The sequence below is a fragment of the Neolamprologus brichardi genome, chromosome 13, assembly GCF_056152115.1.
Source record: "Neolamprologus brichardi isolate AB-2024 chromosome 13, ASM5615211v1, whole genome shotgun sequence".
In the NCBI taxonomy this organism is placed as follows: domain Eukaryota; kingdom Metazoa; phylum Chordata; class Actinopteri; order Cichliformes; family Cichlidae; genus Neolamprologus; species Neolamprologus brichardi.
In genome coordinates this window covers 10,986,618-11,012,329 of record NC_142116.1, presented here as the reverse complement: position 1 = coordinate 11,012,329, position 25,712 = coordinate 10,986,618, and the positions used below count along the sequence as shown (strand labels likewise).

General features: G+C 39.6%; 1 protein-coding gene across 7 annotated transcripts in view; it reads left to right on the top strand.

Annotated features, from left to right (window-relative positions):
* The first annotated feature begins 794 nt into the window (after positions 1-794).
* ccser2a (coiled-coil serine-rich protein 2a) overlaps positions 795-25,712 on the top strand; it is a 50,922-nt gene continuing 26,004 nt past the window's right edge. For 3 of the 7 annotated variants that reach the window (XM_035904874.2, XM_006783672.3, XM_087850125.1), the window contains exons 1-5: positions 795-1,054; positions 1,214-1,395; positions 13,632-13,723; positions 15,065-16,536; positions 16,626-16,837. In XM_035904874.2, the coding sequence (XP_035760767.2) occupies positions 13,707-13,723; positions 15,065-16,536; positions 16,626-16,837 (1,701 nt within the window). In that variant the 5' untranslated portion in view covers positions 795-1,054; positions 1,214-1,395; positions 13,632-13,706. The other 4 variants (XM_087850124.1, XM_035904875.2, XM_035904876.2 and 1 more) reach the window with 4 other exon arrangements.

The window sequence follows — 25,712 nt, the reverse complement described above, 5'->3', positions numbered from 1 at the left end:
ATCAGCCACCTCCTTTATCTGCCGGTGGTACATACTGTGCAGGGGCCTGTCCTTCCATGATGGTTCCTCGTCTCCCTCCTCTTTCTTGGGTTTCTGCTGCTTGAGGTATTCACTGAGCACTCGGTCAGTTTGGGCCATCTTCCCAATGTATTCTTGGATGTTCGTTGTCTCATCCTGGACTGTGGTGCTGACACTCACCAGTACCCGGCCCCCTTCCTTCCACTTAGCGTACAGCCTCAGGGTGCTGGACTTGGGGTGAAACCCTCCATGCATGGTAAGGAGCTTTCTTGTCTTTATGTCAGTGGCTTCTATCTCCTCCTTTGGTATAAGAGTTCAAGGAGTAACAAACCACAGGCTGTTAGAATAAACTAGTATAACCCCAGCTTCTATTCAAAAAAACATGTTAGACCTACAAGTGGATAGTAATAGACAGGTTTTAATAGTGTGCAAACCAATGACTGTAGAAAACTGTTTTCTACAGTCATTGGTGCAAACGTAATGTCCTTTGTGGCTAGTAAATTAGCGCCCACAGATTTAGCACAGCCCTGCACGCTCAGCTATGGGTCTGACGTCACACGTGGGTCTACCAAGCTGTAGTTTACTTTTTATTTGAAAGCTTACAACTTAATATAAACTCATAAGAGCGAATTAAATTAATGCCAGAGACAGAAATTGAGTCACAGGACTTCAGTAACACCTAACAAAAGAGAGATGTAACCCAAGCTTGCAGATTAGCGTGCAAAGTCCCAGGTGACATCTACACGCTCCGCCCCCTCGAAAGCGAGGGGAGGATGTCGAATGAGAAGGCGCTTTGGGGGGACTCCGTCTGTACTCTGAACTGTGCGGGGGGTTCCTGCTGTGGTTAGTTTATTTACAAGCCCAGGTGTTGCTTCGTGTGAGGATTTCTTTCGGTCCACATGGCAGTGTTGTCGTTAAAGCTCGCCTGCCGCTTTGCGGACGACCCGTTTTCAGTGTCGGTATCATCAGTTGGTCGATGTTTGCTGTCAGTGTAACTCACGGATAGTGGTACAGTTGCTTCGGGCTGTTTTTAACGGTATGCTGGAAATACTAAAGAGAAAGACGATTTTTTATTTATTTATTTATAAGCTCTCTTCAAGCACTTAGTGTAAGCTTGCTGATTTGTTTAGTACAAATAACTCTTTGTGATGCATCGGCTGTAGCGATAACCGTTGAACTTGTGTCATGATTACAGGCTACGGGCTAGCCTTAACTTCACCAGTGCATCTCCGCGGTGGGCTAGCTTCAAACGCAAACTGTAGGACTTGCTACCTCTTCTCGGCCGCTCACTTTGTAACATCATGTTGTTTGAAAGACAACGAACAAGTAGACTGTTCCCTCGACCAACCACGAGGCTATAAACACGGCATCATTTAGGTAAGTCTAATGACAGTCCAATGGACAGTCCGTATTAGCTTACACAAGTCTTGTTTTTAGCTGTAAAATGACGTGACAACAATAGAAATTGTTTCCAGTATGTGTGCCTACAGAGCCCTTATTTTCAAAGATGTGAATTGGTCTTCATCTGTGAGGCAGAAGAGGCCATGCTTTCCAACAACACCCTCCACAGTCATAACATGCCGTGAAAGAGTCACTGTATCGTGAATAAGGATGATAAGTCTTTTGTGTACCATAGGAATGTTCTTTATTGCATAATACAAACAGAAATTGGAATTTGTAGCTACTCTGGAGCACTGCTGCTTGACAAGTGTCTCACAGCCTGTTGGGTACCTAAATAGTTGATGCTTAAAGGGAAATCTGGCTTCCTTGAGATTTACCATTGAGATACCTTGCTCATGGACATGCCAGGATTAAAGGGTAACTGAAGATGACTCATAGATGATCTTAAAGTTACATGCAGCAGACAAGGGTGTAAATTCAAGCAGGGTTTTTATAAGCGACCGTGCAGTGGAGCCTTCATATTCATATTTTTATACCTCGACTGTAGTTGCTGACAGTTCAAGTCTTTACCATGAGGTGTGTGTGTGTGCCATTTTAGGCTGTGATCTATAACAGGCCAGACAGCGGACAGCGCCGTGGCATCAGCGCCAGTACACATTAGGATAAGGCGTGACCGATTGCCCTTAGTGTAAGTGAGATGAACATCAGTCTGGTTTGCCCGGTGTTAGGGTGGAGTCACGCACACACAAACACGAACGCACATGCTGATCCATGAGTGTGTACGTTGGACACCTGTTGGCTAGGATCCTGGAGCGCCACCTTGGCTGAGGGTGTGTTTACAATCTGATTCCACTCTACAACAGCTGAACGTCTGCTGAAGAGTGGACCACCCAAACTGCTGTGTCTCTTTGGTCTGCCTTAACTGTCAGCGTCAGTGTATTTTGTAATGTGGCTGTTTGTGAAATCACACATTTGTCCCACTACCCTGGGAGTAGCAGTCATTCCAAGACACCATAGCGCTCTTGAAGTGCAACCTCGAGGGTGACAGGATCGTAAAATGCTGAAAAATCACTATGTACAGCACAGATAAGTGTTATTTATACAGTAATACCAGAAATCACGGGTGGAGGATGAAGACGTAAGCGTTAAGCAAGATGAGCCCTACACAACTCCTTATACTTTAAGACATGAGCTGTTTCCAGTCCTGTCTGCTGTGGGTGTTATACTTAGTCCACATCTCTGGTTTTCTGACATTTATGCTCAACCACATTGTGCAGGTTTTCATGTGTGTTCCTCATAGAGCCAAGGAACTTGATTTGACTTTGACTTTTCTCTGATCCTCTTTGCCCTCTTCTCTCGCTGTATGTGGCCCGTCATTAGAGTTATACTTAGCCACGCTTATCAGTTCTGTTATTCCCTCGGTAAGACTGCAGATGTTTACAGGATTAGAATAGCTCCATACGTAGTGAAGTGTTGACACAGAATCTCTGATGGATAAACACAGAGTCCTTGGAGTTAAAGTGTCCTTCAAAGATCAGCAAGGCCCTTTTAGGCATCTTTAGGGAAAGCTTTTGAAAGTCCTTGTGTTCTTTTTCTCCAAAAATTGTATTTAACCAGGTATAATTATGAACACAGTGCAGGGCGTTGACAGCAGATGTGTGTAATTGCTGGCTGGATGATGTCATAATATTATTAAGATATTGACTTAACATGGAAGTGGTATGTTTTACAGCAGACAGATCCATGTCGCATATGTGGAAAAGCACAGGCTGTGTTTAGAGTGGTCGGTTCATGTGTTTCAGTGAGTCAGTGTGACAAAGTGCCACACTTTGCTTTCTATGACATAAAAACAAAACAAAAAACATTGTTATAACTTTTAACCTACTAAATGTGTATACTGTACATTCATTAGAGGTTTAACAAAACACAGAATACGCTGTTTGGTTTGTAGCATGATCCTGGTGTCAGGATGACAGAGAAAACAACAGAAATGCATAAATTAACATTTCTGGTGTTTATCTTTTGAATAATATCAGAGTTTATGGAAAATCAGCATCTAAAAAAATAGTTAGCCAGTTTTCCAAGCTTTTTTTTAAAAGCATGTTTGGTATTTCTCTCTGACATGTGCTACGTTCATCTACAGTCCCCCCTAAAAAGTCCTGCTGACCTGTGTACTGCCAAGTACAATAATTACTGAATAAAAAAATAAATAAAAATGAATGAATTACTGTTAAATTTTGCTCATTTGGTTATGTGGGACACATGAGTAACTTTTAACAGAATAGTTCCTGGAAACAAATGAGCTTATGTGTGTGAGCCATGGAAAAGTGAGTGACAAACTGAAACCACATGAATACCAAACAAATCAAAATCTGATTATTTGAATGAATTGTGCATGGATTGTATGGCCTTCCTTTAGTTACTCTCAGTTTGGCATTAGGTGATATAATCGATTTTAACTTTCACTACAACAGGTCGTGCGATTACTCTCCTTCAAACTCTTAAGTCTCCTTTGGTAATCCTTCAAGGCTTTGAGTCATGTGATATAGAGTGGTTATGTCCCCAGGATCAGACACGAGCCATGTGCTGAGGATCGTTGACTCTGTTATGAGGTTGAACATTTGCTCTCTGCCTGCCTCCACAATCACTGCTGAGTCATTCTCAATTACCATATGGGACTGGCTGTAATTTGCAAGCATCTGCTGAAAATGGGTGTTATTCTCAGACACGATGGCTTATTTCCAGAGCAGTGCCCATTTCATGAAAGCTGCCAGAGTGTTTCTGTACTCATGTTACTGCACCAGTTTCATTTGGCACATCGTCCCTTTTTAGCCTTTAAGCAGTGCCATATCATGTCACTCTTAAACTTTTATTTCCCTTGGGAAACTTTCACTTTATAAGTAGTATTATTTTACATAGTGCATTTCCTTTTCTGGTTCTGATGGTTGTGTAATTGTGAGATTTGACTCATTACTCATACCCCCATTAAAGGGAAAAAGAAATGCAGTTCTAAATGTCAGCCGTGGCAATTACCTGCACAGACATGAATGTGATATTCAGATACTCTTGTTTGCGTGGCAGGCACAGCCGCAATAGCATCATCTTACTTGAGCAGATAATGGATTTCATTGTGCTGTGGTGCCTTTCTGTTTTTCAAAGAAAATTACACAGCAGGGGGACATAGAAGTACGAGTATCCATTCACTTTATTCCACAAAGCTCCTGAGGTGAATGGAAATGTTTCTCTATTATCTCAGGACTCTTTCAGATTGGTTCCCCTCTAGTTGACTTAATATTTACAGACGATGAGAAAATGGACACAAAGCATTTTGCGAACGTTAACTGCCAGCAGTGGCCGCATTTGATATGTGGATGCTTTGTTCTTCCTGGTTTTACAGAGACTGTTTGATAACTACTAAATAAAAATGTGCTGTCTAAAGAAAAAAAGTAGTGATTGGGAGAAGTGTTTGTTGAGACAGCCAGCCTGATAGAGTGAGTAGAAAAGGAGGCGGCACAGGAAAGAGGGAAGTGGGTCATAGAGGAAGCTGACCTAATAGCATTGTACCATCCATTCACGGGATAAATCCAATAGGAACAACTATTAAAAGCTTACTGTTTAGACGTATGTCTCATCTTTGCGACATTTCTGTTGGCTGTCATGGAAAACATTGCTTTATTTTTTAAAAGCCACAGTTCTCTCCTATCTTGATTTCTTTCTGCTTTGTATGTCCCATGAGGGTTAGTAAGGAAGAGGTTAGAGGTGGTATAGGGTACAGCAGGCCTGTTTGCATTTACAAAATGTGCTTTTTGTGCTTATTCTCTTAGCAAAGTGGTGCATGAGTCAGAGTTGTTTTTGCTCTTTGCTCTTTTGTGTACAATGAGAATCCCCTTCTTCCACAAGATAGTGTGGGTGTGCCAAACATTATGTATACAGTAAATAAAGTCTAGTGCCAGGAAGTAACATTGTAAAGTGTGTATGCCCTGTGTTCTTTGTTAATTTTCTAGCAAGCTTACTTGAGACAGATGAAGAGAATACTCTGTTCATATGTCATGTGGGTAGCAGCATATCCACTTCACTTCACATCATCAGCCTTCGCCCCTTGTGTGGGTGAAGGCTCAGTTTACTGAGGAACAGGTTTTTTTTTTAGGTGGGTTTCTTCTAACTGACTGTTCCAGTCAACGACTCCATGGGGGAGGCCCTAAGATAAGCTGGAAATTTTGAGATCTCATGTCTGTTTTAAGAGTTGTTGATAAAGTAAAGAGTGTTATGCCATTGCTCTGATATCATCCAGAGAATAACATGGGCTAAATCAGAAGGTTGCGAAAATAGCCATGAACTCTGACTGTGACCCTGAGTTGTGGACACTGTGTAACTTTATGTGTTTGTATTCCAAGTTGTGAAAAAATTGTGCATTTATCATGTAAAAAAAAGTGAAAAAAATAGTTTGAATATAACAGTTATACTTTTAGGTTCAATTTAATGTTAATGGTCATTAAAGTGTTGATGCACATGAATTCTCACATTGTGCAGTTCATTTTCCTGTGTAATCTTGACTGCAGATCACAAAATATTTGTGCAGGAGCATAACATACTTCCTCTGTGCTCTTGATTTACACTGTACATATTTTCTTAGTTTATCAAGTAAGTAGTAAGTACTTTGTGTAATGTTTTACAGTAAATTGAGCGCTGCTGATAAAGACCTACAACGTGATCCACATTTGACGGACATTTAGTATTCATGCTGTTTGCTTATGGATTCCTTGCTGACAAGTTTAGTCATAATGGCATTCTGATTGCACTGTTTAAAGTTATTGAATAACATGTTATCTTAGGCACATTACTAAGCCAAAGAGATTTTTGGTCTGTTTTTCTGCCCTCAGTTATAGATGAAAATACTCGCTAATGTTTTTGTGTTTCTTATGTCTTTAAACATGGTTGTAAAGAAACTGAATATGTTTGCCAATGATTAGATTTAGCTCCAAATTAGTAAAGAAAGGCTACTAGGTTACTAGGTTCGAATCCACTGGCTAGCTGGGTCCTTTTGGTTCTTGCTGCTCCAGCTTCCTCCCAAAGACGTGCAGTTAGTGGGTTAGGTTAAATTGATCACCTAAATTGGCCATAGGTGTGGATGTTAGTGAAAATGGTTACGTGTCTCTCTGTGTTGGCTGGCGACCTGTTCAGGGTGTACCCCACCTCTTGTTCAATGGCAGCTGGGATAGGCTACAGCCCATCAGCAACCCTGAATTGGATAAATGAAAGAAAAACAAATTAATGAATGGGTTAGAAAAAACAACTACAACCTTTAAGTTATCAAATGTGTGTCATATCTAGTAATTAAGGCCTCAGTACACAGGTGTACTGACCAGTCTGTATCACCCTTGCTTGGAAGAAATGTTTACCGGTTCTTCACCTGGATGGTGAGTGGTTTCTGGAGGTTGCTAGCTGTCACAAGGTGAAATCAGTTTCAAAGGAGGTGCTGCACCAAAAATATCTTTGTGATGGCTTTGGTTGCTAGCAGATTGCCATGTTGGGCCATAGTTTGCATTAAAGATGCCAGTTTATCTGCAGACACATGCCATTTGCTGTCCGGAGCTGCGGTAAAACTTGAAAAAATGCACCAGAAACCAGAAATGGAGAATGTTTACTTTAAAAGTACAGGTTGTGCTTGGTGGATTGTGCAGATTGTGTGTATTTACAGTCAGCATCTTCCATGCAATCTAATGTGACCACAGCAACTTGCTAGTAACCAAAGCAAGGAAGAGGTTTTCAGTGCAGCACTGGATACCTGTTTATGACTAATTTCGTGCTAGTGATTTCACACATGCCTTGTACCAGCAGAAAAATCCAGGTTAGGATTAATCTAGAGGGATAGTGTTGGTCAAGTGCAATGCTAAATTGCACTGAAACCCTCCGGGCTTTATCGTAGGTGTAAATATGTCCCTGACAGAAACCCCTCACTGTGCAGTGACTTCATTTGAGCCACATTTTTACTCGTTTATGACTAAATTGAAACTGCATGTTGCCCAGTGGTATAGTTATTCAGTGCCTAGCTTGTGTGACCACACAGTAATATGGTTTTATGTGGACTTACTTCAAAAACCAGCCTTTGACTGCTTTTGAACAGCTCTAATCACCTCGCTGACAATGACTGACATCTGCGCTGTTGCTTGGTGACACTTATCAGCCATTCTCACCCTTGTGGCCAATCATAAGTTGGGAATTAAATGGGGCTGTCAGCTGCACTGCAGTGTTCTCACAGCATGGTTCAAGTGAAGGTCATGTAAGGAGGGAGGGAGAGGACAGAGAAATGTCCCTCTATGCATGTCATACGTATACACCAAACCTCAAATACACAGCTTGATGTTCGTAGAATGGGAGAGCTGACATCTGTCCTTTTATGATAGAGAACATAATTAGAGTTATGTAAGTGCCACCAAGACTTTCACACCTCAGAAAGGGGTGTTTTTGTAAAGGATGACTCAGGGTAGATTATGAGAACTTTTCAAAAGGTGTCTCTGTGTGTCGTGACTAGTTAGCAGTATGACTCAGTTTGGTTCAGACTTTCTTTGGCAGTGCGATGGTTGAATGTTTAAAATATATCCCAAATCAGTGTCGCATCACAACAGTATCCTCAACTGCCATTCAGCTTTAATAGAAAGTATTTTTGGCTCAAAATAGCTTGACAGTTATCTACTTTGCACCTCTGGTGTAATAACATATAGGCAGAGCAGCTGATTTATATTGAGCCATCTAGCAAAAGCGTTGAGTAAAACAAAGTAAAACCTTATTTATGCTTTAGAAATCCTGTATGTTAGCCTCCAGTTCTGCTGCTGTTATAATGACCATTGCTTTAGACTCCATGCTGGGACTTATCAAGGCATGTGAGATCACAGACACAACAGGATGAAGTGGCAGTGCTCGAATGGTTTTAGTGCCAGCACTTAACAGAAATGGTTGACTGAATGGAACCAGTATGCTGTGTTGACCATGAAATGAGTGGAAGTAAATTGAATTCACAGTGGAGCTTTACAAGAGCCACAGTATATTCCTCTTTCCTGGAGGCAGGATCTGTTTCCTTGATTATTCCCTCTGGTGATCTCATGATAGCATAGGGCAGCATTCTGTAAATTGCTTCTTAGGCTTGTAGATAAGCCTTCCTGTGTTGGGGGCGATTATGTGACTTTAGTCTTTTTAACATATTGCGGATCATATTTTTGGTGTGTTTTCTCTCCTCTGCTCTCCTCTCCTTTCGCAGCACACTGAGTAGGATCCCTAAAAGATTCCCCATCAAATATTAACGCCCTCATAAAGGCTCTGTTCTCTCCACCCACACACCCATCAGCGCGCGCGCCACACACGTCACTTTACACGCATACTCAGGCACACATGCAAAGACAGAGCAGGGCAGCATACAGCTCAACCTTTGAAGGGTGTCTTCCTTTTCCTGTGCTCTACTTTCTTTTGCTGCTACCTTACTTTCAGTTTAGATGATGGAGGAAACAAAGTGTAGATCCACTTGACTGCATTTATTTCTCCCCTTGTTGATTAATTTGGGGATAAAAATGATGAACAACTCGACATAAATTCACCAAGTTAAGGTAATAGTTTTTAATCTACTTTTCTGTGATGCACATTAGGGAATAGATTAGATGAGTCTCACTGAAAGATACACTGATGTGATGATGTGATTTTGTCTTTGCTTGTTGTGGTCTAGCTGTACATCTCGGTGCCGTGGCTTGCCACACCTTATCTTGCTCCCCTCTCGTGCACTCACTGTTTCCTCTGTTGCACTCTGTCATTTGATCTGCCACGTTTTAGTATAGAACATTACCACATTCTCAGTGCTTTGTCATTGGATTAGCATCCTTTAAGATCAGTGCAGCTCTTCCCAGTATTGCTTTCACTCAATACACATTAGTCTAGCGCCAGCGTTACTTTCAACCCTGTCTCATTCTATTAGCCTTCTCTAATGGCACTCTGTTAATCTCTTCAGGGACACAGCTATGACCCACAACTGCTCTGTCCAGATGACTGGCCTAGTTATTACTCCAGTGAGACTCTAGACTCAGTCAATATATGCAAATGAGGTTGCACTTTGGTTTTGATTCAGTGCTGTGTGAAGTTGCTTAGGCTGTGCATTTTCGTTTTTAAAATGTAATTTAGTTGGTTGACACAGTTCCTAAATGACTGAGTTGATGGTAAAACTGCTTTAAGATAGAGGTTGAATGGGCATGGCTGGTGTGGCCCATACACTTCAGAGCTTTATTCTCACACAGTAGAGCAGGATGGATGACATACTGTGCTCTTCAGACAAGGATAATCAGTGGAGTCAGGACAGTCAGTGGAGTTATGGAAAGTAGAGTAGTAGGCTACAGATTTGTTTATTTTATTGATGTTATTGTTTTTGTTCAGTCCCACATGAGGTAATATAGTTGTTGCTTTCAACCCCTTCAACTTAAACGCTGCTTAAAATGTGCCACTTTAAAAATGACCTAACAGTATTTTTGTTAGAAAGACAGAAAATGAATCTCGTGTCTGAGATCAAAACCCCCCCAGAGGGCATTGTGTAGTAGAAACCTCAAATATCTTAAGGTACTTAAATCTTATCATCAATTGAATTTTTTGTAGAAATTGTCTTCATCAGCTATAATAGTAAATATATATAATTTGTGGTGTAAAACAGCATTTCTTAAAAAAAAAAAAAGGAAATTATAATTAGAATTATGTACAAAGTATTACCACGGTGGTAACTAATACTTGACTTTGGATTGTAAGGTTAGTGCATGAGTACAGTTAGTAAAAATATTGATACGAATCCCACCAGAAACATTACATCTTCCTTGACATCCCTTATGCTGTAGTATACTTATTGCAGAGTTTGAATAAAGTCAAAAAAACTTCTCATCCCTTAAATTATTAAAAGTCTGCTGATGGAAAGCTAGAAGAGGGAAAAAAAAGATGGATGTAGCTTGACGTATTGCTCTCTAGAGAGATGGTATGGAGGCTTTGTAATGATAGGGAACTATGAGCACTGGGAGTTGGGGACAGATTAGCTGTGGGGATAAACAGCAGGAATGGGGATTTACTGTGTGTAGTAGAGCACCTCCATTCATGCGTAGCCCCAATGACCCAATAGATCATCGCTCCAGGCTGTCGCATCCTATCTGCATCCATCCTGTTACTCCTGAAGAATGCATCTTTCTAGTTTGGGTGCATGTGTGCACATCAAAAGTGAAAGCTTTGCCAGAAGAGAAATGAACGACCTTACTAATCCAGATCAAAATTTTCAGCCTTCCTGCTCCTCTGTCGGGTGCTTTCTGCATGGCTGTCCTCTGAGTTTGAAATGAAGGAAGGCCAAATACCCTGACTGTCACGATGAAATAAAGTGCACCATCCCTCTGGGAGAGGAAGAAAAGATGTCATGTCACTTTACTGTTCATTTCACACACAGGGATCACTGCTGGGATGCTAAGCTGTCCGTCCAGCAGAGGATCTCTCTGTGGGAAAAGTGTGCCTCGAGTCTCGTCCTTCTGTTTCTCCCATTCTAATTGCACTTACGCGTCTGTCTCTGTCTTTTCTAGTTTAAGCTTACTCCTGTCAACCCTTCTTCTGCTTGCTTTTACATATCACAGATAATTTATTATAATGATATAATAATGCTTTGGACATCTAGATGAACGTAATCTTTTACAGCTTCACTCTGTAAACCCAATATTTTGCTTTCCCGTGACATCATTTTTCAGTTCAGGGAAGGATGCTAATAATCCTGACAGCTGGACTATTCCTGGGCTATTTTACTATTGGAATCACATAGGAACCATTTAGTTATAGTTCAGACCTCATACTTGATTTCAGCAAAGGGATATTTACTTATTTACCAGTACTTGGCTGTGGGGGAGGGGCAAGTCTCCAGATATGAGCGTTTGACAGATGGTCTGCACGGTTTACTGCGCTACTTCTGAATGTGTGTCAGTCAGTTAGGATTTTGTTTATTTGTGGCTTTGTTGTGCTGACCTTTGTCTTTGTACTTTTTATTGGAATAGAGCCGGTTAGGAAGTCTATTCTGTGCGTAGAAATTAGTAAAAGGCCATTCACTTTGAAATTATTCAGCCAACAAAAACGGGGTTATTGTATATTTTAAAGTATAGAAAAATTAATATAGACAATACCCATCTGAATGCTAACTCTTACAAGGCCTTGATGATAGGACATTATTTGCCTGTTGATTTGTAGTTATTTAAATGTTTTAAGGTCACTTGTTTGAATTTTTTGACACACTTGCCTTGTGGTTAATAAAAGGTCGAAACCTGAACGGTGTTATTTTTCCTTGCTGCATCTCTATAAACAGGCAGCAGCTTACTGATTATAACTTTCAGTGGCTGAGTGATGGGTGAGATGACCCAGATGAACGGGTATTTGCCACATTTGCTGTGTGAGTTTGCTGCTATGTGGTACTGACCTGCCGCTGTAGATATGAATGAAACTGGAAAGGTTGTGAGGCCACTGACAGTTGCAAAAACCCTTAGTCTAATCACCACCCATTAAACACACACAGACAGGCGTAGTCACTACCCCCTCCAGGGCAAAGAGGCTTTGGTTGCCCTGCCTGCACATGCTGACCTGATTTTTTTTTTTCCATCTGTGTGTAAGTGTGTGCATTTTGCATCTATACACATGTGTGTTTGTGAAACAGATTAGGAAGGTGGCATTGCCAGACACTTCCGTGGCAGAGTCTGTTTGAGCACGTGTTCCTGTATGGGAATGTGGGACACTGTAGCTAGGGGTGGGTTTTAATAATCGATTCATTGATTAAAATCGATTCTGGCTTGGATAACGTGATATCGATTCATTAAAATCCTGAATCGATTTTTTTATATAAATGTATTTTGCCCAAAATTCCAGAATCTCAGGTGAAACGTCACAAAATTTTGACAACCACCAAACATTTAAAACAGTAAATGAGAGCAGGAACACGGCTTCTGCACAAAGATGTAAACACAAAGCGCGGACCCGCGGATCAGAATCAGTGAGATGTCGCCTTTCTCACCCGACCGCACGGACACGGTCTGGGCTGAAAGCCGACAGCTCGCTGATTCTGATGTTTCGACGGGTCCCCGCTTTGTGTTTACGCCCTTTTTGCACTGATTCTAAAGCTGTTAGTTTTATCTCTCTCCAAATAATATTGACCGAACCAGCAGCAAAAGAAGATCCAAACTAAGCTTCACATAAACATCGTCATGGATTCCCTCTTACTTTTGCTGTTTTGCTTCTACCACGATAAAATCACACTTCATGCACAGCTCTCTCTCTCTTTCTCAGTGTACTTCAAGAACAGTTTCCCGTCTATCCCCGAAATCTGTTTTCTGCATTTCTGCTTGTTACGCACAAGACTACTGTTATTTACAGCGCTGTCGGCCGATGTTTTTTTTTCCTTTTACTTACTTCCGAAAAGAAAACCTAATTTCTGCTGTTCAATAGGCTTCTGAACAAATTTAAACTTTTTAAAATTATACAAAATGCAAAACGCTTAGCTGTGTCTCTAATAAAACCGCTGTAACTTCAGAGGTAATGTTCATATGTTGACTAATGGTTTTCTTTTGTTTTTGATGTACTGCAGAATATTTTTATAAAATCCCAGGCCAGGAAAATCACCTTCATGTTTTTCTGTGTTTTATCTTCAGCTACTTTGACACAAAGGCATCTGCTGTGATGCTCACACCTTTGATAAAGTCCGGAAAGTGTCAGCTTCCTTTTTATAGATACAAAAATATGTAAATGTACTGATCTGAATTATAATATTTCTGACTTTCTGAGGCAAAATTTCCCAGATTCAAATTGAATTGAATCGAATCGTGGATCGAATCGATTCAGGACCTTGTGAATCGGAATCGAATCGATTCTAGAAATCAGTGACGATACCCAGCCCTAACTGTAGCAGAGAGGTTTTTCCAGGTTAGGAGACCCACATTGTGACTCAGCACACCCCCTCCACCTCTTCAGAGTTGATTGAATTATTGCTCCCGTATGTGTGTTTGTAGCTGTGTGACAGTTTGCCAGGGGATCCACTCATGGGAGTAACTTCCTGATCTGCCACAGAGCTACAACACAATAAGCTTTTCTTGAATGATAACTTGTATTTTTAAATGACATTTGGTGTAGGTTTTTTTTAAGTTGGCACTTAGTTTTGGTAACTGCTGTGTTTCCTTACACAGATTGTTTGCTTTCTGCCAACTAAACCAGCCATCTGGGTATCACCAACTTTTCAATTTGTAGTATTCCCTAGCCAGATGGATATAACATACAGGTACACCACCAACACGTGTACACTTGTCACATGGGTGATTGAAACTGAATGAATCAAACAATAAGCCAGAGGGAACAGGCTTGTATTCTCCCTTCATTGGCTTTAATACTGTATATCCTCCATTCACTATTCATTATGTTGGCCACCTTCCCAGCTCTGGTTTCCCCCTGTCTCACAGGCAGTGTCTACCAATTTGCCCACTTTTTCTTTCCTTTTCTTTCTTTTTTTTTCATTGGCAAGACAGTTTGGGAGCAAATTCTCCAAAACCAGTGCCAGGTGCAGGGCTATTCATCTGTAAAGCTCTAAAAAAATTAAAGCTCACTCTATGAACTTGTTATTAATCTTAATACATTTACTTAATCTCAGTAGTTTATATCTAAGAAATATCTAAGACATTCACAAATGTTTCCAGCAGACTTCAGTGAAGAGACATCAGATTTACCATGTGGGATTCAAATTTGTGGTTATGAGACAGCTGAAAGGGCAGAGCCTTTTTGTTTCTCGAGGGTCTGCATGCACACACCAAGACAAACTTGGCGTGACAAAGTTTCAGGTCCCCATGCGTGCCAGATTAATTTCTAATTCCACTCACAGTAAACAGTCTATGAAAAGAAGATTGCAACCGTTGCGACAGGTGGAAAGGAATATCTTTAGAACTATTACTGGATAATTACAAGATAATTATAATAGCATTGCTGATGAGAACACGCGATTGCATGTGTGTGCTTGTGCATCTGAGTGCATTTGCTAGTTGCAGTATCTTAACTGCGTTTGGCATTCTGCTTTCTGGGTTGGGCTTTCATTAGTATGCTTTGATGTCACTCAGAGGAAAAGATGCTCTGTTATAATAACAACTCCAAGTGGGATAAGCATTAGAAAAGTATCAAAACAATTAGTGACTATACAGATCTGTTAGATAGTGCAACATGGTTTTCAGTTGAATAGGTTATTACACTGAACATCACAGATCCACTGCAGGTTTGTGTTGATGCCAAGAAAAACACACGAAAGTCAAATTAACATATTTTGTAATTATATAAATAACCAAGAGTTCACTGATACTGGTTTCTGACATTATTTTAAAAAATAAAAGTAGTTTTTTTTTTTTTTTTTTGAATGACAGATAAAAAGAATTGCAGGGGAGGGGTGTGATTTGTTTTTCTTTTATTTAGACAGTTTGTTTAGATATTTAGACAGCAGGATGGATATAAAAATAAGAATTATTAAAAGACTAGTGATTAATTCAAATGTTTTACTGTGTGATACTTTATCACTAAGTAAAGTTATGGACACTCTAATTACATGCTATTCTGTTTTTATGTCAATTTTCTTTTTTCTCAGCTGTGCAAAATTCCATGCCGCTCCATGCCTCGGTTGGCATCTAATGGAAGAAAAAGCATCCATCAGGTCTGCCATGGTATCCAGACTGCCTAAGTTCAGTGGACGCTCCTCAACTAGTGGCGCCAGTGCCCTTTCTAATGGTTCTGCACATCCAGCCACCCCTACGCAAGATGGCAAGGTTACTCCATCAGCAACACGCCCAAATGGTGTGATCCAGGCGTCACCCTTTTCCCTAAAATTGAAGAGAGATGAGGGGGTGAATCCCTCTAGTCCATTCATTCCCACTGCCCCTGAGGATGAAAGTGAAGACAAGGCTCAGACACAGCTTCCCTCTGTGATCAAGGAAGTAAAGAATGGCTCTCCAGCAACACCTAAGATGGGCAGATCAGGCTCTTTGATGGTGGCTGTCTCAAGCCCAAAGGCTATTCAAAAGCAATCCTCAAAGATGACTCCCAAAGTTGGGACGAAGTTAGGGCAGAGCCCCATGAATGGAAGTTCTAAAACAGGTATTAATAGTGCAAGCATTCCTACTCAGACAGGGTTGGAATCTCGGCTTGTGCGACCAAGGTTAGGCTCTAGCTCTACCAGAAGCAACTCTCAAGACAGCCTATCCCAGTCCAGTGAGAGCCTGAAGATTGTAGCACTGGACAACATGGTTCGTTCAAATAGTTTCACTCACTTTAAACAGATTCCCTCGCCCACCTGTGAGCCTATGATACGGTCTTTCTCTTTTAATCGGGCTGTGGAACTAGCCAAGCCTCTGGCCAACACTCAGCTGCGGCCTCCTCGGAGTAGTTTTATCAAACCCCCTCAACTGAGTAATGGAAGAGTGGGTTTAGGACTGCATGGCAGCCTTGGAGGTTCAGGTGGTTTAGGTGGGGTTGGAGGACTTCAGTACAACAAAAATTCATCAGTTGCGTCCTCTCTGCCTGGCCCTTTGATCACTACGACACCAACTACTCCTCGTACTTTAAGGAAGCCTCTGCTCCCCAGTAGTGTGTTGACCAAGTCAGTGGCAAACAGTGGGGTGTACAAATTGCCCCGAACTGGGCAGGCTAAACAGCAGAAGTCTCTTTTACCAGGTAACATTAAGGAGGATATCAGCTCTTCAACTGCCTCTGATTGTGTAGGTCTACTGGAGAATGAATCAACCTACAAGGCTGACAAAGTCAATTCTCAAAGTGAAAGTGACAGAAGCTCTGGGAATGCAGAAGGAAAAGGAGGAGGAAGCGGTGGTCTTGGGCACAGCGAAGCTGGCCAAACAGCAGCCGAGACGCTGGAAGACATGTCCTTATCTTCTGCTTCATCTATAGAGAGAGGTGACATCAGTGAGGAGTTTCTAGATGACTTCGACAGTGTGGGAGATGTTTTCAGTGATGGGGACATGCCTGACAACAGGAAAGCTGCCAGTGATGCCCAGCTAGATAGCCTCCTAAATGAGACCAGTGACTGGGAGTCTGTGGATCTGACTGGTAAAATTCACCCTTTGGAAAACAAATTCAAATAGATACAGTGCTATCCTTTGTGGTGTTTGTTCAGCCTTTTGTCTATGTGGTTGCAGGTCATAAGGAAGAAAGTCCTATGCAGGAGTCCCAAGGATCACTGATGCTATCTCCAGAGCAGACTGATGCCCCGCAGATTTCATCTGTGGAGCTGTCACCCTCCAACAGCTCTGGTGGAACCTACATGTGGGATGAAGAGGGGCTTGAGCCCCTTGGGGGGCCTGCGGCTCATCGGTTAGACGGCTATGATGACTCAGAGCTGAACAGCATAGTAAGTCCTCATTTCACCTTTAACTAATTTTTACATAAAAATGTAAAAACCCCACAATTAGTTTTTTCAGTTGACTCTACTCTGATTGTGATTTAAAAAATATGAATTTAAATTATTTTAAGCAACTAATAAACAGTAAATTAAGGAATAGTTTGATATCCATATTTCTGAAGAATAATTAATCAATTATCTGTGTTAAAAGTAAGCGTTCTTCTTCTGCCAATCTTCCCCCTTGCCTTTAAGTCAACTGGCAGATAGCTCAGTAGCATTTTTTAGAAAATGAAAGAGGTGGAGAGCAGCCAAAACCCTTTAGCGATTATGTGGTTACTCAGGCTAAAAACCTCGGTGAACACTTAGAGCTGCTGCTTTAGCTGATTGAAAGTTGGCAAAGAATAGGCTTGTGTGACTGAGAACTGGATTTTTTCCAAGTAAGAAGGAGATAGTTGAAGGAAATGTAAAGGTTTTGAGCCTTTAAGCATGACCTGCTACACATTAAACAAATGGTCTGTTAACATTTCTGTGGCTTCTGCAGACAAGAGTTCAAGCATCTTGCAGAGCTCAAAGGACTTTTGATTTTTTCTACCAAGAAATGGAAGACTAAAATATACCCAATATAATGTATGCAGTGTTAATTTCAAGAGCCAAGTCTACGTTTAGTTCTGTCTTGTCTAAAAATATGGTGTATATACTTGTAGATTATGCTGCCTTCATGGTGCCAAAGTTCAGTAGTCAGTTTCACTTTCAAATAGTTCTTCTTTTTATATTTATACATTAATGGCCAGAACAAAGTCTGTAAGAAAAGAAAAATCTAAATTTTCTAGTTTTCAGTCAGCTCTCTCTGTCCGTCTCATGCCAAGGCTTCGTTCTGTCTCAAAGGAAAACTAACCTGCTCATCAGCCGTGTAGTATTAGAATTTCTGGCCTTGCTTTGATTCTCTATATTTTGGTACCCAAGCACCTGATCTCAGGAATGCATAAAGAGCTTAAAATGAGCTGGATTAGAAATTTTATAATACGCTTTGTGTGTTTACTACTTTGATTATGTGACACAACCTTCAAGGCACTGGAAGTGCCACGTGTTTATCTCACAGTAACGGATTAGGAGTGAATACAAAAGCAAAAAAGCACTACTGGTTTTGTGTATGTACAGGATGTGCCTGTATTTGTTCAGTGCTGTGATCATTACAAGCACATGTGCATTAGACATGTGTATGTGATCAGGAGTCAGTCAGTATATCTGTGTATGCAGATGAGTGTGTTTGAGTGCATTTCTCTAATAGATTAGTTCAACTGTTATCATGATGGAGACTTCTTGAAAAAGCAAAGGCTCGATAAAAGTCTATAATATAATCTATAATATGGACAGCATATCGGAGCATGACATGTGTATTTGGTCATCTTGTGGTCCACGTCAACCTGTTTATTGCCCTTTTTATTTAAAACATATATGTTCATTAGTACTCAGAAATATCACAAGTACAACAAATGATTCTCTGAAATATAAATAAAAACAAAATGTGGTGTTTTTCACAATTTCAATTTCAACAATTTCAAAGTCTTATATTTAATTGAAAATAATAAAAATAGACAACAAATATTAAAACTAAGAAGATTATTATTTTTTGTTTCTTTTTAAATGAATGCCTTCCCCCCCAAAAAAATAAACTTTAAAGACACATGCAAAGCACTGTAAAATGACAAAAATTTGCCATTGTAGTTTGTTATTGTTGCTGGCTAATTAGATACGGCATATTTCAACAACGTTTTATTTTTCCGTCACACCTTTTTAAAAATGTGTTCCTAGCATGATATTCAAACAAGCAGGGAGCATTTTATTCAAGCAGTCATATTTTAAGTTTCAGTATTTAATAAGTTGTTTTTGTTTAATCTTGAGTCATATAAAGGGTCACGTGGCAATAACATTTAGGCATGTAGACATGGGGAGAAACACTTTTTATATTCAGATAGATTCAGTTTATATTCTTAAACTTGTTTCTTGGACATGACAGTGAGTTCATGCCAAGAAGTCATCAGATCTTACACTAATAGAGTAAAATAAATATCCACTTCGATTCAATTCTGTCATTGAACTGCTAGATGATGCATCTCTGGATGTGACTGGACACTGGATAAATGTCATGATGCTGATGCATTGACTTTCACTGAGTATTTAATAAAGCTCAACAACCCAGACGTTTGTAGAGGAATTACTTCATGCAGTATCCATTTCTTTTGAAAAACTAGTGTGGTCAGTGAAGAGGGCAGTGGTGATATTGCGTGTTGTATGATGTGAATGAGAGAGCAGAAGCTAGATGAGAGAAATGCAGTTAAAAAAAGAAAAACATGTAATAAGTAGGACCAAAAAGAAAGAGAGAGAGGGAAACTTAGTGGGTGACTGCTGGTGTGTGAAAATTAACTCTATGGGGAATCTGCCTTTGAGATATTTAACTGAGCTATTTGATTAGAGGAAATGAGCCCATTTACTGTAATTGGATGCAGTTAGCTTTCTCTAACCCACTCCTTTTTTCTACCATTTCCTTTCCATCTGTTTGTGTCTGTCATTAATCATTCTCCCCTTGTTCACAGAGTAAATATTTTTTTGTAATAAGTAGAGGAAAGGCAGCAGAAATAATCCTGTCACAAAACAGTGGATGTCTCCAAATGGATTAGTAGATTGGTGTCCTGCTTAATCAATGTGTTGTGTAATACCTTTTGAGACCCTGTGTTTATTTAATGGGTAATTGAGTTAAATGCTGCGGGAGTTTGACTTCACAGCTTCTCAACAAACTCTTCTTGAATTCAATGCTGGAAAAATAAAGAAAGGTGGGTTACTTGTGCCCAATTTATGTGGTGTATTTAAAAAGCATAGTTAAGAACAAAAGGTAAACACTAGTGTCCAGCTGATGCTTACACAATAGCATTTATGCATCTGGAATGTGATGTTTGCTTTCCTGCCGGTATTGCTGCGCTGCACTGCTCTGCAGTGCCATGCTCAGTCCACTTGGAGGCGCTGTGCATCCTTTAGACAACACGATGTGGGTGCGCGCTTGTAAGTGCTACTGGTTTGTGTGTGCCAGTATTTTTCTGGCTATATGTGGCCCTATCTGCATTCATATGCCTCTGTGCAAAATCAAGGAGTGGGCTACCTGAGCTCATAATAACATTCCCATGATGCACCATGCAGCTCTGTACTGTACCAGCTTTACAAAATTGGCATTGTGAAATGGAGGGCCACTTTTCACAGTTACTGCCGATGTATTCCAGCCCTCAGCTCAATGTTTCATAGAATGCAACAGCACCAGTAGACCTGGGAACATTTTATATTTAAACTGCTTGAATATTTGAAGGTTGTTTTTTTGTTTTTGATTTAAAGCAGCTCACAGCCGATCATAAACGCAGTGGGTGAAGACAAAGCTGAAGCTGACACAGGAGGAAATTCACATGCTGATTGATGCGTTCTACTATTTATTATTATTGTGGACAATAATAGCAACCCATATGCATTGTAATGGCTCTAAAAACATTTTACTTCTGTAAAGCGCATTTGTATTATAATGTGTTTTGACAGTCATGTGTAATTCTTCATTTGGTATTGGGTTTTGTTGTGCTGTTTGGCCTCACAAATTACTGTAGAGTCGAATCAGTCCACATTAACCTTTTCATCATGCAATGCAGGATTATTAGATTGTGTTCTTTGACATTATCATCAGAGCTTTTTTGAGCTTTGATTTGATTCCTATTTACCTGAACTTTGTGGTCACATTTAAATGGAGAAGTTAAATTAGTTCTGTTGATTTCCTGAACCCATAAGCATTGAACTTTCTCTCATTTAAAAGAAAATATTTCCCTTCCTTGGAATTACAGCTCAGCATCTCCCTTCACAGTATGAAACCTTGAATGAAATATGCTTCAGTGTTATCTTTTTTTTGCTTATAATTCTGCATGTTTTAATCCGTTTTTCTCCTGGGTAGCTGTTCTTTTTTTTTTCTACCTTTTTCCTTCATTCCCTCCCTCTTTTGTGTGTGTTTCCTTACCAAACTCATGGTTGTTCAGTAATCCTTTGGTTTTTCCCTCGGCTTCCTCAAAGCTGCAGAATTACCGTCTCCTCTTATCCCTGATTTATTTATTTTGCCTTTAATTTTAGGCTTTTATGGAGCCAGGTTGAGACAGGTCAATTCATTAGTGTTTAAATGAGTGAGGTGCTTAAGCCTTTTGTCTGCAGACTGCTCAGCCATTTATGGAACATGGTGCCAGTGCCCCAGCTATGCTGTTGTTTTAATGAGGCTTATAGCTCACTTGCTTTTGTTTGTCTTGATTTTTAGACCGACAGCTGCAACGCTTTAAGGTAAATAGTGGTTTTTGTGTACATCTCTTTTGGTGCATTCAGTCCTTTGTTTAGGTATTGTCACACAGACACACACAGTTCTACCTTGTGAAGATGGTGGTCAAATGACATCATGTGATCTATAGTTATCAATCATGATCACGCTTCATACCCAGAGTCGTGATCATTACCACAATGTTTTTATAAACACTTTGGATTCCCAGCTATACCCCCACCTGTTGAATTAATTAAGCTGCTTTATTAGGGCCCTGTTTGGAAGAACAAAGCCAATAACATAGCAGATTGCCAAGATAATTGCAAAATCAATTATAGTGACAAAATTGGGTTGATTAAGTGTGATCAATTTATGGACTTTAAATTTAGCTAGCAGGCTTTATTGCTTGCTGTCCAAGGAGTGCATCTGTGAAGATTTTACCAATATATTTGATCTAGCTTATTGGGATTGCAGATAAATAAATTCCAGTCATTTTTAGCAAAGGAAATGAGCAAACGAAGGTATGGAAAAACTATGTCAGGTAAATTTTCCTCACTTGGGCACATACTTTGTTTTAGTTCTAACAACAAACTAATAAGTGAGTATAAAAGGTGAGTCGATTTTAAATAATTCCCTGCTTAATATCATTAAGCAATCCCAATATTAGATTGCTTTCACTGTGATGTGTGCATTTCCCTAAGTGGATTGCCTTACAGTGTAGCTGCTAGGGTCTAGATCCTTATAGCTGCACTGTAAGGAGGGAGGAAGATGTTTTAGTTTGAGGAGGGTGAGGCTTTTAGTAAGTATTCTCATAGTCCAAACCAAAGGATATGTGATTCACTGAATGTTTTTGATTGCATATGTTTTTAAAGTAAAATACCTGTTTAAAGTACATGTAAAACTGTGACAATTATTTAAAACTGCAAGGTATGAAATGGCACGTAACATGAGAATCAAACAGAGTCTAGTCTTACTTTCACAAGTATTAAAGAACTGCTGCATTAATGCAGCCTGTTTTTGTTTATCATACTGTTATTTGTGACCATGATCGTTTTTATACGAGTGTTTGTGACTACAGTTTCTAGACTATGCACAGCACTGTTATTTTGTCAACACTGTGCACCAAATGAAATGGAGGAGGAAAGATAAATCTTGGAAAGACATACTGCTGATTCAAGTTTTCTCCAGGTCTGTTTTACTCTGTTTTGCAGCTGCTATCAGTCAGTATATTCCCACCACAATGCCTCTGTTTCTGCTTTCCAGTACATAGTATCATTGAAGAGAAAAAAAATTACATTTTTAGCTATGTCATTGTATCTTTGATGAATGCAAATGATCTATATATGTAAAAACAGTATTTTACTTAATAAGATTTTATGTAGGAAGATAAGAAGCTCATTATATCTAATAGTAAAAAACTTGACAGTATTTTAGGGTTCATAATGAATGGAAGACATCTTCAAATGATCAGTGTTATTATCTGTAAATTTCTGGAACATTAAGGGAAAGAAGTAGAGTATAAAAAGTGATTCATTAAATTATTTTTATGCTATAAAGGCACATTCACAGCAACAGAGTAATTTATATCAAGGTTGTGCCAAAGAAGCTCTTAATATGACAAGTTTTGTGTCTGCTCAGAGTCGCCTTTTTACAAGTATGAGCTTTTAATACCAGCTTTTATTTAGGAGTTTAGGTGTTAATGCTTTAGTTGTAATTAAACATGTCGCTTACCTTCTTTGCTGTATATTGGAATTCCGTTATTAGACAGGATGTTGGTTTGAATTAAAGCTCGACCAGTAATTTAAAAATAATATTTCTTTTCATTTTAACTGAGATTCGATGATGACATTTTTCTCTCTGAACCCAGGATTTGTTGTTGTTCTTTGAATTTTACTCCTGAATATATTGAATATTAACCACTCACAGCATATGCCTAACCATTCCTGTTAAAGCCAAGAAGACTCTGAGTACAAACGGGAATTATCCCCCATTTCAGTCATCCTGCGGTGGTTCTATTCAGAAAAGGTATTTGTGAGTGTTCAAAAGCTGCAGAGTATTTGGGTGAATGGACTACAATGACTCTCTCTCTGTCTCTCACACACACACATACACACACACACAGACGCACACACAGATGCACACACAGACGCACTCACACACATAACAATAGATACCCATGCAGTGCCAGCCCGTTTTTAAGAAACAGCACTGCATTGACACTTAAGCTGTGATTACACAGTGTTTTTCTTCTGATGCTATTTTGCGAGGTACAAAAGTAAAGATCTGTTTTGGCTACCCTGCCAAAGTAAGCAATGTAGGATTTCCTCAGAGGATTGCAGTTCACTTTATATCGATTGAAAGAGGCAAAAACACCCACAAAAAATGTCAGTCTACAACTTCACCCTGGCAACTGTTGGTTTTAAACTTTTCTCTTGCCCCGAAGTTTGTCTTTTTAAAATGTTAAAACAAAGATGAACTTTGTCCAGATCTGTAGCTTGTAGTTTTAGCTCACTGTGTGCCATGAGGCTAATTTACATGCAGATCATGAAAAGCTACACTTCAAGGAAACAATGGTTACAATGAAGTTTTCTACCATGAACTTTTTTTTCTCCAAGTCTTCATGCTGGCAGTCTTGGAATTTTATTTTTTTTTAGGGATAACTCTAAAACTGAGAGAAAGAAATTTAGCATTCGACCTTTTTCAGTGACTCTGACGGTTTTAATCAGTGTTTGATCCGGAGAAGTTTATTCGAAGATCCAGCTGATGTCATTGTGTAAGCAAAGCACTGTGAAGCAGATTAAGTTGGCAGAACTACCCGAGGCTTTTTATTGTTCCGAAAGCTGCTCATCCTACAGAGTTTGTATTGCAGGAGAGAAAAAAACTCTGTTTAAAATGTGCACATCAAATTGTCAAAATTGTCAAATTCATGTGCTACAAGCCAAATAGTTATCCCTTTTGTGAACAATACTACATTAGGTTCAAAGCTACTTTCTATATGTAAGCAGGGATTGATTTTCCAGTTTAATCTGCAGGTTCCCAAATCATGCGACTTTCAGATTGATTATTGAAGAAAACAGTTTTTAAGAGTCATCATGATCAAATTAGTTTTAAAAACTCATACTCAGCCTAACCTAACAAGATGATACAGTAGTTGGCTATATCACAGGGGTTATTGCATTCAACAAGATATCCTTAATACACAGAAAACAGTGAAAGCTCCTTCTTTTTATCCGTGTTTTAAGTAATTAACCTGGGGCCAGATCTGTGCCAGAGATGGATTGCCATCATAAATGACTACTTTAGTGGACTTGAGGACTTTAGTGTACATATAACTTAATCCAATCTACTGCTGACATGGGTGCACACCCACCTGCCTCCTGGGAGATTATCCTGAATTTTTCACTGCTCTAAGCTGTTGGGTCCTGCCAGTGTGAATTGAAATTTCCCCTGGAAGTGCAAACTGTAATTTGAGGACAGTCAATAAAAGGGAAGTTCTGTATTCAGGTGCTGAAGCAGTTTGGTGGTTCAGTCCCTTGCTCCTCGTCTTGACGTGACAAAGTATCCTTTTAGAAAACACCGATCCATAATATGTTGCTGATGTTAGTAGAGTATATTGATAAAACCAAATGATTTTCTGTAGAAGAAAAGAAGGAAGTGATGAAAGATATAGGGGGAATTTTATATTGTTCAGTGGATGATAATTTGACATTTCATTTACCTTGATATTGGAGTCATGACAGGTGATTCTGCAATGTGCATAATATCACACAAAGCTTTAGGTGTCTATACTGAATGCATTTTAACACCATCCTTCATAAAAAACTTGTGCTTCCTGTGTAATTTTTGTACAAAGCTGTGCGTTTTGTCAAATGCCTCTTACTGCACACCAGTGCTCCAGCTGAACAAGCTCAGCTGCTGCTGTTTTACTCTCTCTGCTATGTGACTGTTTTATAGATGTTTTGAGTTGTTTCAAGACACACAGATTTGTGCGCACACATGGAGAAACTATCAAATAGCTAAAGAGTTAAAATGCCTTGCTGCAAAGAAGGATCTACCTTTACCTCAGTGTTGGGTCACAGTAATGGTGCTAATATACATTTCTAACTGTGCAAATTTAGAGGTGGCTGATCCCCCCCCCAAAAAACATTCTCTCTTCTCTCTACCTTTAGTGTTATAACTTTTATTTACTGGATGGGAGTTACAAGGTTAGAGAAAAGAGTGCAACAGGCTGGGAGAGAGAAGAAAGTCAAAAATCAGAAAAAAGGAAGCGAGAAATGATAAAAGAAAAAACAAAAGTGACAGGTTGATCTGTATACAGACTCTTCAAACAACAAAGATTCCACCCACGTTTTGGTTGATACCGTTTGGAAGAATGCAAAAATATGTTTTGTTTATTCTATTTCCTTCATTCATTTCTTCTTCATTAAGTCTGAAACACTGTGTACAAGGAAGTTATCGCGCAACTCACGAGATATTCAATAATGAGTAATTTTATGCTTCTGTCTTCTAGTCAAAGCCCCGTCAATTTAGCTTCATAAGGCACAAAATTGCTGTAGA